This window comes from Heterodontus francisci, chromosome 4 (assembly GCF_036365525.1).
Source record: "Heterodontus francisci isolate sHetFra1 chromosome 4, sHetFra1.hap1, whole genome shotgun sequence".
NCBI lineage: Eukaryota > Metazoa > Chordata > Chondrichthyes > Heterodontiformes > Heterodontidae > Heterodontus > Heterodontus francisci.
Genome location: NC_090374.1, coordinates 52,254,850 through 52,272,288, shown reverse-complemented (window position 1 = coordinate 52,272,288; position 17,439 = coordinate 52,254,850). Strand labels below are relative to the sequence as shown.

The 17,439-nt window shown below is 39.8% G+C and overlaps 1 protein-coding gene across 2 annotated transcripts in view; it reads left to right on the top strand.

Annotated features, from left to right (window-relative positions):
- The window catches only part of hexb (hexosaminidase B (beta polypeptide)), a 64,064-nt gene extending 47,247 nt beyond the window's left edge, over nt 1–16,817 (top strand). The window contains exons 10-13 of one of the 2 annotated variants that reach the window (XM_068029536.1): nt 3,209–3,380; nt 13,871–13,961; nt 15,868–15,972; nt 16,249–16,817. In XM_068029536.1, coding sequence (XP_067885637.1) covers nt 3,209–3,380; nt 13,871–13,961; nt 15,868–15,972; nt 16,249–16,309 — 429 coding nt within the window. In that variant the 3' untranslated portion in view covers nt 16,310–16,817. Of the gene's footprint in view, nt 1–2,331; nt 2,507–3,208; nt 3,381–13,870; nt 13,962–15,867; nt 15,973–16,248 lie in introns of both variants that reach the window. The other variant, XM_068029535.1, reaches the window with a different exon arrangement.
- The last annotated feature ends 622 nt before the right edge of the window (nt 16,818–17,439 follow it).

The window sequence follows — 17,439 nt, the reverse complement described above, 5'->3', positions numbered from 1 at the left end:
TGTCAAAATGATGTAGGGTGTCAGAAGAGTCACGGTTGTAGGTGGGAAGAGACTGGACCAGGGGAGAAAAGATAGTCAAGATAGGAAGAAATAGGTCAGTGGAGCAGGAACAGGCTGAAACAATGGGTCTGTCAGGACCGTCCTGTTAGTGGCTTTTGGGAAGGAGGTAGAAGCGGGCTGTCCGAGGTTGCGGGACTATGAGGTTGGAAGCTGTAGAGGAAACATCTCTAGAGGAGATGAGGTCAGTGACAGTCCTGTGGATAGTAGCTTGATTTTCGGTGGTGGGTTCATGGTCCAGAGGGAAGTAGGAAGAAGTATCTGAGAGTTGGCGCTGAGCCTCTGCAAGATAGAGGTTGGTACGCCAGACAACAACAGCACCACCCTTGTCTGCTGGTTTGATGACTCTGATGCTGCCAGACCTGCTGAGATTTCCAGCATTTCGTCTTTTTTTTATTTCAGATTTCCAGCATCTGCAGTATTTTGCTTTTATTTTAACAAATCCATGCTGGCTTTCCTTAATTAATTCACATTTGTCCGTGACTGTTAATTTTGTCATGAATTATTGTTTCTAACAGCTGTCTCACCACTGAGGTTAAGCTGACTGGTCTGTAGTTGCTAGGTTTATCCTTGCACTTTTTTTTTTTTTTGAACAGGAATGTAACATTTGCAATTCCAGTCCTATGGCACCATCCCTGTGTTAATGGAGGATTGTAAGATTATGGCCAGTATCTCTGCAATTTCTAGCCTTGCATCCCTCAGTATCCTTGTATGCACCCCACCTGGTCCTGATGACTTATCAACTTTAAGTACAACCTTTCTAATGCATCCTCTTTAGCAATTTTTAGCCCATCCAATGTCTTAACTACCTCCCTTTTACTACAACTTTGGCAGCATCTTCTCCCTTGATAAAGACAGATGCACAGTACTTATTTAGTACCTCAGGCATGCCCTCTGCCTCGAAGTGTAAATCCCCTTTTTTTTTGTCCTTAATCAGCCCTACTTGTCCTTTTTATTATTTGTGCCTACAGAAGACTTCTGGATTCCCTTTTATGTTGGTTGCCAATCTCCTCTTATACTCTCTGCTGCTCTTATTTCCTTTTTCACTTCCCCTATGAACTTTCTCTATTCAATCTGGTTCTCCATTGTATTAATCTGACATCTGTCATTTGCACCCTTTTTCTGCTTCATCTTACTCTCTCTTTGATCATTCAGGTAGCTCTGGCTTTGTTTGTCCTACCTTTTCCCTTTGTGGGAATGTACCTCGACTAGCCGAGCTACCTCGTCTCTGAAGACAACCCATTGCTCATCCTAGACTTGATTAGTAAATTTAAAAAAAAACTGGGATTTACATATATTGGAAAATGTAAATTTCAAATTTCTGCGAACTATCCTGATTTTCCTATTTGTTACTGTTTGAGTTCTCAATTTGAGACTCGATTACAAAGTCCTTGTGTATTTCTGGCTATCTTCTTTATCACTGGAGCCTCAGATTTGAGTAACATTGTTTTCTAGAAATATGGCAAAATATGTAATTAGGTATTGAGACCAGAATATTTTTCTAAAATCTAATAGAATCACAAGGAATACAGAAAGTAAGGTAGAAATTAAAAATGCTAAAAGGAAATATGAAGAAAGCTAGCAGGTAATGAGAGGGGTTTATAAAGGATTTTTATGAAGACAGTTGAAGGAGGATTTAATGGGCTGAATGGCCTCCCGTGCTGTAACTGTCATAATTCTATATTTTGCTGTATTTTAAATTTTGTTTTTATTGTAAGAGCTTCCGCAGCCATCCCCTGCAGTTAGAATTTAATGTGGTTTCCTTCCTGCCATGCTCAGATTTGAATCACTTCTTGCTATATCAAATTTGAAGCTACCCTAAATGTGATCAATAGTTCATTTAATTACCTATGTATGATTTATGACTATAGTAACACTGAAGTAAAATATTTTATAGTGCAAATTTTACATAAAATATCATAATTGGCTAGTTTAGATATCCTACATTTAAATTTTGGAATGTAGTTTCTTCCAATTAACTGTACAGCAACACATCAAAGACAAGGACTGCCCTCCTAAAATGAAATGAACACACAGTGGGTTTCTGTTTAACACAGCTTGTACTGTAACTGCTTTGCTGTTCAACGTCTTGGATTTTATGCCAAATCAATATTTTGTAGGAATGCAGTTTTCACTTGATAAGCTAAGTACACAAAAATGATGCCCAGAATTAGAATTGCCTTCAATTTTTTTGGTACACCTTTTTAGATGGAAATATCTTTCATGTTAATTATAGTTGGCCTTAAAAAATTTTAAATATACTTATTTTTGCAGATTAAGCCAGACACTGTAGTTGAAGTGTGGATGGAGAGAAATATGAAGGCAGAGCTATCTAAAGTAACACTAGCTGGGTTCACAACCATTCTGGCAGCACCTTGGTACTTAGATTACATTACCTATGGACAGGACTGGCAAAAGTACTATCGAGTTGAGCCCCTCAATTTCAATGGTTGGTTAATTTCATTATTAATGTGAGGAGTGATAATGCTATAGCGTGTTTTGCCCCCTTCCTAATTATATTGGTACTTTTGAATATAAAATTCTTAAATTTTGGATGCTCATTTTAAGAGTTGCATTCTTATTTAAGTATGCACAATATGAAAAATAAATTGATCACAAATATTTAGCCTACTTCAGTATCACTCAGTTAACACCATGTTTCTTGCATTGTGTTATGTCTTTTTGACAGTAATTTATTTTCTTACTCTGGGCTCAAGCAGTTGCCTTCAGAATTTTAAATGATCAACATGAATCGATGGTTCTTTCTGTACTGGTGTGTGCCAAGGAACATGAATTCTCTGCACATGATCTCATCTAGCTGTTCTGCTTATTGGGTGAAACCTTGTTCTCTATTGAGCAAACTTTGAGCTAATTCAATGCTTGACATTTTAGATGAATGCTTTTTATTCTTGCTCATCCGATTTGAATATTTTGTTAAGAAAAACCATGTCTTGTCTGCTGTTGTGCATGTCTGATTTTTTTTTTCCTACTAAATTTGAAGGAATGTGGGGAGTGATAAACCTAGAGTTCTAGAAGTTTTAGTGCACATCCTGACTTCCTAAGATCTCATGTTTCAGTATTACAAGTTAGAAGTCAGACTGTAATTGTCGTATTGGGTTCTTGTCTATGCACTTTTTGTTTTGGTTTGTAGTTGAAGCCGGACACCATTATCCATGTGTGGAAAGGTGGCTACCAGCAGCAAATGGCAGCTGTAACGGCTGCTAAGTTTCATGCTCTCCTGTCCTCTCCATGGTACATGAATGTCATTTCGTATGGTCAAGACTGGCAGAAGATATACACAGTGGAGCCATACAACTTCAATGGTGTGTTGTTCATGGAGCTACAATTGTCCACCTACATAAACATTCATCTATGCACTGTTTCTACATTAAGTAAATGAGTGTTTTGGATAAAGTGTTTTGAGCTTCAGTTGTATTTTTAGCTTCAATATAACAGTTTTTTTTTGAGGATGATTAAGACATAGAATGTCTTGCCAAAAATAATGATTTGAGACAACAGACAATCCCTTTTTTAAAAATAGGAAGTAACTAAATGGGGCTAAAATGAAGGGGAGGAGAGGAACAGTCTACTTTGAGATGCCATGTCTGGTTTCCAGCTATTTTATCTAAGTCTTATGCTTACCCATTAAAACCTTTGTGTCAATTTCTGTAGTTTAGTTTCAGCCTAAATTCATATCTAGTCTTAAATTTCATAGAAGCCATTCAACCCATTGTGCCTGTGCTTGTTCTTTGGAGATTCTTTTTCCCAAGTAGTCTGACTCCCCTACTCTTCCCCATTGCCCTGCAAGGTTTTCTTTTCAAGTATGTATTCATTCCATCTCTTCAGGCAGTGCATTCAGATCATAACTCGCTACATAACACACGTAAATTCCTCCTCTCCCTTTCAGATGTTTTGCTAATTATTGTAAATCTGTTTCCTGTAGATACCAACCCAGTAATTTCTCCTTGAATTCCCCAAATAATTTTGAATACCTATTAAATTTCCATTAACCTTTTCTGTCGTCAGGAGAACAATCTCCACTTCTCTGATCTCTCCACATTAATAAAATCCCACATTACAATTTATCATTCTAGTAAACATCCTCCACACCCCTTCGAGGCCTTGGTCCTAAATTTATTTAACACATCAGTCATTATTCTCATGGAATTAGCTCCCATTCCTAATCTTCACTTGCTTAGAACTGCAACAGAGTAAGTTAAAATGAACTAGAAAGGTGGGCAAATATAGGAAACGTTGAGCTTGAAACGACAAATCTTGCAAGTAAGTAATTTTATACTTTTCTACCTCTTGTATTGGGCTGCCTTTCTTAACAGATGGAAAGCTATCTTAAAATGCTGTGTTCTACTTTCCCCCCTCAAAATATACGTTCTACAATTCAACATTTTAAATTGACATATCAGCCAGTCAGCATTCTCCTCTGCAAACTCAGCCTTTGAGTGAATGCACCATGTCGTTTTGTTCTTTTAAAAAAAAAATTCAGCCACTGATTTTTTTTTTTTGATGAGCAGCGCTATGGGTCATTCATTATTGCAAAAACAGTTAAGACTGCATGCATTTGCTGTATAGGACACGGTCACATTTTAACTTGGGCAACTTTAACACACTACATTATTTGCTCAAATTGTATGAAATGGCTAACTTAATATGCAAATCTTCTTAGGCAGTCCCTCGGGAACAAGGATGACTTTCTTGCACGCCAGGGTTGTGGGTCCTTGGGTGACTGAATAGTCCAATTCTGGATCTGCACGCTCTGCCGCAGGTGGTGTTTGGTGAAGCGAGTGAATGGGATGTTCAAATTTCCTTCAGCTGTTTGCACTTGGTTGCTGCCTGGGCATGTCACTGTTGTTTGAACTGGCTGACATCTTTGTGGATTCTTCTCCATTTTGGGCAGTCTCGGGCAAGGGATTCCCACGAATCAGTGGAGATGTCACATTTTTTTTCAGGGAGGCTTTAAGGACATCCTTGTAGCGTTTCCTCTGCCCTCCTGGTAGCCTCTTGCCATGACAGAGCATGGAGTAGAAAGTTTGTTTTGGGAGTCTTGTCAGGCATGCGGACGATGTGGCCCACTCAGCGTAACTGACCAGCCATGACCAGTGTCTCTATACTGGAGATGTTGGCCTGAGAGGACACTGACATTGGAGCGCCTGTCCTGCCACCGAATTTGCAGGATCTTGCAGAGGCACAGCTGGTGATCTCTCCAGGGCTTTATGCAAATATATTTATGCAAATGTGACGATAGGAACAGGAGTAGGCCATTCAGCTCCTCGAGCCTGTCCCGCCATTCAATGAGATCATGGCTGATCTGCAGCCTAACTCCATATACCTGCCTTTGGCCCATATCCCTTAATATTTTTGCTTAACAAAAATCTATCTCAGATTTAAAATTAACAACTGTTCTGGCTTCAACTGCTGTTTGTGGGAGAGAGTTCCAAACCTCTACCACCCTTAGCGTGAAGAAGTGCTTCCTAACATCTCTTCTAAACAGTCTGGCCCCCACTTTTAGACTCTGCCCCCTAGTTCTAGAATCTCCAACCAGTGGAAATAGTTTATCTTTATCTAGCCTGTCTTTTCCTGTTAATACCTTGAAGACTTCGATCAGAACCCCCCTTAACCTTCTAAATTCTAGCGAAAACGGGTTAATTTGTGTAATCTCCCCTCGTAACTTAACTCCTGTAGTCCAGGTATCATTCTTGTAAAGCTATGTTGCACTCCCTCCAAGGCCAATATATCCTTCCTAAGGTGTGGTGCCCAGAACTGCTCACAGTACTCCAAGTAGGGTCTAACCAGGGCTCTGTACAGCTGCAGCATAACCTCTGTGTCTTTGTACTCCAATCCTCTAGATATATAGGCTAGCATTCCATTAGCCTTTTTGATAATTTTCTGCACTTGCTCGTGGCATTTTAAAGATCTATGCACCTGAACCCCCAAGTCTCTTTGGACACTCACTGTACTTAACCTCTTCTCATTTAGAAAGTACCCTGCTCTATCCTTTTTTTGGTCCAAAATGGATAACCTCACACTTGCCTGCATTGAAATCCATCTGCCACAGTTTTGCCCATTCACCTAGTCTGTCAGTATCTCCTTGCAATTTTATGCTATCATCTAGACTGTCTACAATGCCACCTAACTTTGTCAGCAAATTTGGATATATGACTTACTGTGCCATCATCCAAGTCGTTAATGAATAATGATGTAATATGCAAATAACTAGTTATAATTCAGCATATTCATAAACTCTAAAGTCTGTCACACTTACATAGAGCATACAGCACAGAAATGGGCCATTTGGCCCAATTAGTTGGTGCTGGTGTTTATACTCCATTTATCTCCTCCCATTCCATTTGCCTCATCTCAACCTTTCAGTATATCTCTCTTCTTTCCTCGTGTACTTTGTCTAGTTTCCTTTCAATTTGGTACATGTGCAAACAGCAGCAAATTGCAACTCAACAATCTTCCCCATGTGGTGCATGAGCAAGCTCCAAAACTTTTTCCCTATCCTCATTCATGAGGGGAAAAATACTATCTTATTAGTTGCTTATAATGAATCATTGACTACCCTCTCTGTATTCTTTCAGCCCAACGAGTTTGTGCCAGCTCTACAAAGCGCAATCTAGTTAGACTCACTCCCTGGCTCTTCCCCCAATCCATGCAATTTTTTTTTTCTCCCAAGTATTTATCCACTTCCCTTTTGAAAGTTACTATTGATTTTTCTATCCAGCAGCACCATATAAGGCAGTGCATTCCAAATCCTAACCCCTCACTGCATTTTTTTTTTAAATTCTCCCGTCACCTCTGGTTCTTGTGCTAATTACCTTAAATCTATGCCCTCTAATTATCGATCCTTCGGCCATTGGAAACTTTTTTTTTTTCTCTCTTTATTTACTCTAACTAAACCCTTCACGATTATAAACACCTCCATCCGATCTCCTCTTGGCCTTCTCTGCTCTAAGGAGAACAACCCTAGCTTCTCCCTTCTATTCACATAATTGGTTGCAGGCATGAGGAATTACATTGTAGTAAATTTCTTATGTACCTCTCAAGCCTGCTCGCTCTTCCTAAAGTGTGTCCAGAATTATTTTGGGTAGTGTTCTCGGGTGTTCTGATGAAAGATCATCAACCTGGAACATTTAACTGTTACTCGCTCCACAGATGCTGCCAGACCTGCTAAGTATTTCCAGCACATTTTGTTTTTATTTCAGATTCCAGCATCTGCAGTATTTTGTTTTTGCCTGAGGAATAGAACTTTGGTCCCAAAGAAGCAAATAGTTACAGATTGCACTTGCCTGTTTGAGGATGCTGCAGCTCAGCTGCAGTAATTCAAGAATTGACTGAAATGTAAATTTGAGTCTTGATTAGCTGTAGCATGGCACACGGTCAAGCTATATGTAGTGCAGCTAATTTTCATGCGTAAACTTGTTTCCGCAACCTTGAGCATAGCGCATCAAATGTCTAGTTACAAACAATCCATTATATGTGGCTTCCACTGTATGTTGGAATAAATATATCCACACCAGTATGTGAAAGGTTTCCCCCCCCCCCCCCCCCCCCACCCACCCTGCTAGGAATACCATTCTTCCCTTTTCCTCACTCTTGTTTGGGGAGGGAGTGTAGATAGTCTGGGTCATGTCCATATCAAAAAAGAGGAGGTGTTGGGTGTCTTGCAAAGCATTAAGGTAGATAAGTCCCCAGGGCCTGATGGGATCTACCCCAGAATACTGAGGGAGGCAAGGGAGGAAATTGCTGGGGCCTTGACAGAAATCTTTGTATCCTCATTGGTTACAGGTGAAGTCCCAGAGGACTGGAGAATAGCCAATGTTGTTCCTTTGTTTAAGAAGGGTAGCAAGGATAATCCAGGAAATTATAGGCCGGTGAGCCTTACGTCAGTGGTAGGGAAATTATTGGAGAGGATTCTTCAGGACAGGATTTACTCCCATTTGGAAACAAATGACCTTATTAGTGAGAGGATGTGACTAGTGGTGTTCCACAGGGATCAGTGCTGGGACCTTTGCTGTTTGTAGTATATATAAATGATTTGGAGGAAAATGTAGCTGGTCTGATTAGTAAGTTTGCGGACGACACAAAGGTTGGTGGAGTTGCGGATAGTGATGAGGATTGTCAGAGGATACAGCAGGATATAGAGACTTGGACGGAGAAATTGCAGATGGAGATTAATCCGGACAAATATGAGGTAATGCATTTTGGAAGGTCTAATACAGGTGGGAAGTATACAGTAAATGGCAGAACCCTTATGAGTATTGACTGGCAGAGAGATCTGGGCATACAGGTCCACAGATCACTGAAAATGGCAACCCAGGTGGATAAGGTAGTCAAGAAGGCATACGGCATGCTTGCCTTCATCGGTCGGGGCATAGAGTATAAAAATTGGCAAGTCGTCATGCTGCAGCTGTACAGAACCTTAGTTAGGCCACACTTGGAATATTGCGTACAATTCTGGTCGCCACACTACTAGAAGGATGTGGAGGCTTTGGAGAGGATACAGAAGAGGTTTACCAGGATGTTGCCTGGTCTGGAGGGCATTAGCTATGAGGAGAGGTTGGAAAAACTCGGATTGTTTTCACTGGAACGACGGAGGTGGAGGGGCGACATGATAGAGGTTTACAAAGTTATGAGTGGCATGGAGAGAGTGGATAGTCAGAAGCTTTATCCCAGGGTGGAAGAGTCAGTTACTAGGGGACATAGGTTTATGGTGCGAGGGGCAACGTTTAGAGGGGGTGTGCAAGGCAAGTTTTTTTTTTTATACACAGAGGGTGGTGAGTTCCTGGAACTTGCTGCCGGGGGAGGTGGTGGAAGCAGGTACGATAGCGACATATGAGAAGCATCTTGAGAAATACATGAATAGGGGGATACGGACCCCGGAAGTGCAGAAGATTTTAGTTGAGACAGGCATCATGATCGGCGCAGGCTTGGAGGGCCAAATGGCCTATTCCTGTGCTGTACTGTTCTTTGTAATGCCTAAAAAAAAAAAAAAATTGCAGTTGCATAGCATAATTCATGTCCTTCAGGATATTCCCAAACACTCTAACATTTTTTTTAAAGTCTAGTCTCTGTTAAGCCTTCTATCTTCAAAGAATTCCAAAAGCCCTTGTTTAGTGCAGTACCATAGTGATCACATCCAATGGAATAATTCAGCATGCAATTATCGGGGGATCACAACATATTTACAGACTTATCTTGATTCATCAGAAGAAGCCAAATGCTACTCTGAGTGACTGCAGGATTTTTGCTTCCACTAGTCTATTTGTAGGTCCATTACAAGTGTTGTTTGAAGAATATCCTGACATCAGTCTTGCGTTTTACCAATTTGAACTGGTCCTTTTTTTTTCCCTGCAGTGGCAATTTTTATATATATCTCAAAGATCACCTCTTGCTTCTTCCGAAGGCTTTTAAGTCCTCCTCATAACTTGATACCTCTGACATCAGAAATCAGCTTTTTGGCTCTTTGCACTGCCTCCAAGCCTTTAAAAATGCTCGTCTTCCTTGATAGAACTGGCACGATATATTACTTTCTGGCAAGAGTATTATCAAGTATGGCCATCACCTCCCCTGAATTAATCTGCATCTATTTAATGTAGAAAAAGTTCCAAGATGCTTTACAGTGACATAATTGGGCAAACCCGAAACGCTGAGCCAAAGGAAATATTTAGTGGAATGACAATAGCTTGAGCAGAGATGGTGTTTAAAGAGGAGGAGGAGGTGGTGAGAGAAGGACTTTGAGAGTGCGGCCTAGGCAGCTGAAGGCACAAATGCCAATAGGTTGGGGATGGGGGTCAAAGGAGTCACGAGACTAGAGTTTGAGGAAGTGTTTTTTGGCATGGGTGGAAAATGAGAATTTTAAAACTAGCAACGGGGGATCGTAGTTGTAGATCAGCGAAGACTGGTGTGGGATAAGATGTGGGCAATAGAATTTTGGATGAGCTGAAGTTTATGCTGGGTGGGAGGCAGCTAGCCAGCCAGATTGTGGGAGTAATCAAGTCTAGAGGTAACTAAAGTATAGATGAAAGTTTCAGTAACATATGCAGTTCAATATTCTATGTGCTTTGGTTATTGCTCTGCATTGCTTGCACATATTGAGCATAAGCCTGCTAAAACTCCTGGATTTCATTCAGCTTCACTCAGCTATTTAAACACAATTCATGGACTATGTATTGTCTATTCTTCCTATTTTGCAGCACTTAATATTTGTATTAAATATCATCTGCCATTGTTCTGCCTATATACATATTCCCACCTTATTTCAGAGCTGCCTCTTCTGATTTGACCACTTTACATCAAATTTCTAAGTTCAAATCATTTTTGAAAACTGAATAGTAATGATACCAATTGTGAGCTTGGAGATGCATAAGCTAGTACTTTATACAACTCTGGCATGACCCCTCTAACAAATACTCTCGGTTTCCTACCCTTCAAGATTTTTAAAATCAATTTTTGTTTATCTCTTTGGCTTTCCTGTTTAGTTGACTGCTGGTATGTGTAAGGTATTGGGGAGGGGAAGGGCTGTTGTGCTGCCTAGTTGCAATGTGACTGAATGGGTCAGACTTGATGAAACAGCTGGGGCTGAATTTTACCAGCTCGCCAAAGATGGTGAGGTGCTGGTGCCACTGTGCAGTTGCCGACGCCATTTTTAAATGACTTCAAGCCCTTGCATTTCATTTAAAGTTTTAAAGGCACATTGCTTTAAAGTTTATTACAAATTATTAAATTAATATTCCCAGCCCCTTCCCCACCTCCCCAATAAACTTACATTTCATCCCTTGATCCTTTTTTTTACTACCTCTTCTTTCTCCCCCCCCCCCCCAAAAAGGTCAGAAACTTTTAACTTTACCCCTTCCCATCACCCCCTAGACCATTCAGGGAAATTTGACCCCACACTCCCCACCCCATCTCCTGCACTGATATACTTTCCTCCTCCTCTCACTACCAGTGTTCTGCCATCCATCACTGGTCGGAGTTCAGACGATACAGGAGCGCTGGCCGCTGACCATGATATCTGAGCATGACGGCCGGCGGCACCAAGTAATTCATTAATTTACATTGATTACCATATATAGATGTGTCTCCTGTCACAAAGCAGTGGGGAGGCTGCCATGAGGCCTCTCCATCACCAGAAATATGGGACAGGGCCATCCTGGCATCTAGGCCCATGGCGGGCCTCTCCCAGAGGCAATTTCCAGGCCCCCTACCATGTCACCTGACATTGCAAAATTCAGCTCCGGGTCTTTTCCTATGTTTAATACCCTAGAAGTACAATGAATCCCTGCAGCTTTGAGTTTAATAGCCTTCTGTGTGGGACTCGGTACAGCATATCATCGAGTTTCCAACAGACAACAGATTGCCTCTGCATATTCTTTCTAATTTAAGCACTTCTCTAAGAGCAATATATTTACTGCCTTCTATCCTACATCATTTTATCTGGGATTCTATTTCCTTGCTTTATATCTCCCACCCTCCCAAACCTCGCTAGTTTACATGATTTGCTATTGCTGTCTCAACATTTTTTTTTGTCTTTATCAAGTTTTTATTAAGTATCAGCTGTGGCTCAGTGGGTTGCACTCTTGCCTCTGAATCACCAAGGTTCCAGGTTCAAGCCCTGCTCTAGAGCACAAAAATCAAGGCTGACACACCATGCGGTACTGAGGGAGTGCTGCATTGTCGGCGGTGCTGTCTTTCAGGTGAGACATTATGCCAAGGCCCTATCTGACTGCTCAGGTGGATGTAAAAGATTCCATGGTGCTATTTCAAAGAAGAACAGCGGAGTTATCCCTGGTGTCCTGGTCAATATATATCCCTCAATCAACATCACAAAAATAGATTATCTGGTCATTATCAAATTGCTGTTTGTGCACAAATTGGCTGCCGTGTTTCCTACACCACAACAGTGTCTCCATTTCAAATGTACTTCATTGGTTGTAAAGTCCTTTGAGATGTCTGGTGGTCATGAAAGACTCTATATAAATGCAAGTCTTTCTATCTTTCTAGCTATCTACATGGTTTGGGGACATTCTTCTGTGGAGGTTTTTTTCCCCTCTCCTGAATGTGTCCCCAATTATTCATGCAGACATTATTATTCATTCTGCCTCAATATTCCTGTTAATTATTGCTTTGAAAAATGTGGAATTACAACCACTTGCTTTTCCATTGTACCTTTAATGTCTCAATGTCCCAAAATGCTCCAAAGTGGTAGAGCCAGACAAAAAAATACTGGATGCTGATGTTAAGGGTGCAGTGGCCAAAAGTTTTGTCAAATGTGGACATTTTTAAGCAGGGCCTTGATGGAGAGGGAGATGGTTGTGTTTAGGGAAGGAATTTCATCACATGGAGCCTAAACATTGGAAAATGTCTAGATACGTGAGGACTGTGGACTATGCTCAATTATTACAAGTGAATGTAGATGTGTTGGGAGATTGAACACATGACTGGCAAATTATTAACTTGGAAAAGTGAAGTGTGTGACAAGGAGAATGCTTTGTTAACATACATAAACCCTTCAGGGAAAAGTACTAAAGCCAGTGGAGAAAGAAAGATTGGGGCATTCTGGTGCACAGATCTCTTAAAGGTTCATAAACAGTGCTATGAACTGATGGCTAGAGTGAAATGGTATATTTATAGGGCAGTTAACAAAGCATACAATTCTGTATATAAGGCCTTGGCTTGAATATTGTGTCCAGTTTTGGTATCTTCACAAGGATAACCATTGAAGCTTTGGAAAAAGTGCAGAGGAGATTACAGAGGGGAACAGCAAGTCCTTAAGGGATTTAAACACCATGATGAGAATTTTACATTTGAGACATTTGCTTTCAGTCCCCCAATGTAGATCAGCAAGATAGAGGTGTGGGCAAGCTGGACTTGGTGTGGTGCAACTATGAGATGCAGAGTTTTGGATGAGCTGAAGTCCACAGCAGGTGGAGAATGGGTGACTGGCTAGAAGAGCAATGGAATTGTTTAGAGGTAACTCCAGTATGGATGAGGGTTTCAGCTGCAGATGAGCTGAGGTGAAAGTGGGAAGTCTTTAGTGTGTATGCAGGGGCTTAAACAATGCAAAGCATCTCTTTGCATCCTTTGTCTGAATTTTGAATCAATAACTTAGAACCAGCATTTTAAATGCATGACTTTGGGTTTTACTAAGGGACTCCTGTATCTTTTGAGGATGTATCTTTAAAAGTGCATGCTATCGTATTTTTCTAAATCTCTTTCCCCAAACTGCTCACCATGCACTTTTACCGTCATCTAAGAAGAATGTGTTTGGTGCCTATGGTATTAGAGCTGCTGACTATAACCTTTCTCACGCTAGCCAGTAGTGCTGAATATTTTAGAAGAAATGGCATAATTTGTCATACTATTGCATCCTTTTACCATTATGATAAATCTGAGGTAAGTTTAATCTCAAAATTGCCTAAAAATGAATTTCAGCATTGTATTTTCTTGGTTTCTGGGTGTCAAATTCCTTTTTGCTAAAGATTCTGTAAAATGTAGTATTCTATTCCCTTATGGTTTCAATCTTCATCCAATATTGACATTGTCGTGTACTATCCTTGCACTATTTGATTCTGCTAAGTGTTGACTACTGGTATCTATCTTTACGATGCTAAATATGTGCTGTATTAAAATAAATAGTTTCAAGGTGATAATCTGTTCTACAATATTATAATAATCCTGACAACAGTTTCTAAGGACCCAATTAATTGACTTGGAGAATTGAACTAGTCACCAGGCTTAGCAGTAGTTATGTCCCAGTCGTAACCTTCCCATTCCCTTTTTTTTCCCCCATTTACAGGAACTGCAGCACAGAAGAAGCTCGTGATTGGAGGCGAGGCTTGTCTTTGGGGCGAATATGTGGATGCAACTAATCTTGCTTCACGATTATGGTAGCAAACCTTTCTGCTTACGTAATGAATTTGATCTTTGTCAACCCAGAGGAATGGGTTTATTTGAAAATGACAGATAAATAAATGTTGACTGTATTAATGTAGCGCAATATAATTCAATTGGGCTTATCTAGTTCTGCTTTAAAAAAAAAAGTTGGGTTTAGATTTTTATATCCTTTTTAAGAGATTTTAAATATGTCCAATTCCTTTAGTCACCAAAGCTGTTGGCAGTGGGGTATGTTATGGTGCAACCAGTCTACATTGAACACTAGCTTATTACATTTTGAATTGTACTTGCATCATGCCAAAATTGTCCATGCTTCAGATTACTGCAAATTGCAGAACATTGTAAACCTAGCTGCTCGAATGTTCATGTGTAAGGTTTGACACTTAAAGCTTGATTTCTTGGTAGTACATGCTTAATGGTTTTCCCAACTTTCCTTCTAAACAATGAGAGTCCTGAATTTAAATTATCCTTTTCCTCTCTTGCCTTTAAGTACCTGTGTTGAGTGAGGACCTTGAGACTTCTCGTGCTATTGGCCTACCTATGAGCATTCACCAATTGACTTGATACTTAAAGGGTAGAATATATAATCCAATTAATTCAAGAAACCAAATGTTACAAAAAAATGGATTAAAAGTTGAAATAGGAAAGCTGAAATACATTAGCAATTAACAGTCTAAGTGTAAGCGGCTTCAAACTCTCAACTTTTGGACAAGAAAAATACACTTTTATATCTTGAACTTTTTATTCATTACTTCGGGTACATTGCAAACATCAGGTGGGGACAGCTCAGCTGAAGGGACTGTTCCTCCCCTCCAGGGGTGGTTTTGGATTTGGTCACTTTGTTTTGTTTTATAGTTAAGATATGTATTCTTAGTGGTATTAACCATCACCCCACCTGTGCAGGGCTTTGTAATGAAGCTTGATAAAGGACCTATTATTCCAGGTAAAAGGGATTCTGGCTACTTGACACTTTTCCAGTTCTGGGCAGAATCTGTATACTACAGATGCTGAATCCACATTTATGGGGAGAGTAGGGTTTCACCATAGTAGAGATTGTGGGATACAAATGGTTGCTAGTTGTGCCATTTTTGGCACCTCAAATGTATCTTGCATCCCTGGAGACAGACCTGTTGTACTATCTGTATTGCATGCTAAAATAGTTTTTAGGGGCATGACCCAAAAATGTGCCAGTCTTGCCACATCCTCCATCAGTTGTCTGACCACATAATTTATGAAATGTGGTAGATTCAGTATGCAAGTTTTGAGCTGATCACTTATTTTGAGGGTTTCTCCCCAGATTCCCTGACCCGAAACGTTAACTCTGCTTCTCTTTCCACAGATGCTGCCAGACCTGCTGAGTGATTCCAGCATTTCTTGTTTTTATTCCCTTCCACTTTTCTGTTTAGCGACTCACTCCAATGCTCCTTTTTTGCTTTTCTATTTATTCTATGAAGATGAGCACAAGTATATAGGGCAGAGATGCTTTCCAGTATCTTGGAGAGTTAGTAGCTGTAAAGAGGTTGGCTTTTGGCTTGCAAATCATTGCTGCTTCCTGGAGGGAATGCTTAATTTGGAATAAGTGAACAAATCCTACTGAGTCAAGTGGAGTTTTTCTGTTCGTTGCTGAAAGCATAAGATTTCAGTTTTGTAAAGAGTGCTAAGCCTCTCCAAAAATAAAACTGCCTGTCTCTGATTTGCATTTGCCTCGTGCATTTTAAGCCCTCCTCGTATCAACTGTAGGGAACAGAATAAAGTGGCATAAAAAGTGATGTGATTCCTGAATTTTGGGCTCCTAATTGATGCCATGCCATATCATTTGCTTAATTTTGTTTATATACTATTAAACTTTGAGCAACATTCTTATCAAACAAACATTTCTTATTTTTCTCTTCCCCGAAGGCCTCGGGCAAGTGCTGTTGGTGAACGTCTTTGGAGCAGTACAGAAACAACAGATTTAAAAGATGCATATAAGAGGCTAGCCAAACATCGCTGCCGCATGGTCCGGTAAGGAATGAATCAATTATACAGCTAATTGTTAAAGTATTTCACATCGCACTATAAGTGCAAAATATTTTTTAAAATTACCCTCTCACCAATTCCTGTTGTATCTGTAATAAAATTAGGAGATTCTAATTTGTATTTCAAGATTGTGAGTAGTAGTCTTATACATAGTAGCTGTTGTTGGAGCATATTGAAAGACTCCCCCATCTCCTCCGATATGTGCTACTGTTTGCTAAATCGTAGAGTTTGTACAAGCAAGTGACTTTTTTTTTCTTGCAGACGTGGGATACCAGCTGAACCACTGTTTGTTGGCTACTGTGATAATGAGTACAAAGGGTAACAAAGTTCAACTGAATTGTGTCTGAAAAAAGGAAACTGGCTGTAACTCTGTACAAACCAACATAACTTTAAATGAAAATTGATATTCTGAAGTTATGGAGAACTGTTGATGTTTTTGAACAAGAATGAATGTTTGATTTTTTTTTTTAATAAAAGTTCAGAAGTATTGTACAATAAAGTTCATTTTTATAATTTAGAATTTTATTGTTGCCCTCTTCTGGACCTTGCTTTTTTTTATGCCGCGCCCAGCTATTGGTGAAAATGTTATAATGTCTGCTTACTTTTAATCTTGCCAAATTGATCTAAAGTTTTTTTTTAAACTTGAAAATAATTTGATACATGACCTAAATTTTGAGCTTTTGTCACATTTTAATATCTCTGGGCTATATTTCCTGTGAAAAGTGGTTAAGTATCCCCTTTATCCATTATGTACAACCCAATGATGATTAGAATGTGCTGCAACCAAATGTGTGATCCAATTGAATATAAATAATAAAAGTTGACCATGACACACCTGTAATAGTTTTCCTTTCCAATGCTCAACAAGCAGTTACAGAGCCACTTTTAACTGGTGCAAAAACAAAAGTTTGGTAATCTGGCAGTGGAATACCCAATTGTTTGGAAAATAGCTCAGCAATTTCAATAGAAACAGAAAATGCTGGAAACACTCAGCAGATCAGGCAGCGTCTGTGAAGAGATTGTGTGTGTTAACATTTCTGGTCTATGACCTTTCATGAGAACCCTTAAGACAAGAAAAAAGGCAGTGCTGCATCTAGGTAACAAAGTAGGGCAAGTAGATAATGTGAGGGATGGGTTCACCTAGGAAGCAGTAACCAAAGCATAATTAAGTTTAATGTCAAAATTGGAAAAGGAGAGGGTAACCACACTTGATTTGCAGAAAAAATTCCAAGAGAATTGGTCCAGAGAAGCGGGTACAAAAAATAGTTCAGTTCTATAGTTGAAAAGAGAGTGCACCATTACATTACACAAAATTACATAGAAATTACAACACTGAAAAAGGCTATTGAGGCCCAAACAGTCCATGTTGGTGGTCATTTTCTGCACAAGCAATAATAGTCTTAATCCTATTGTTCCCATATCCCTTTATTCCCCTTCAACCACCTAACTTAT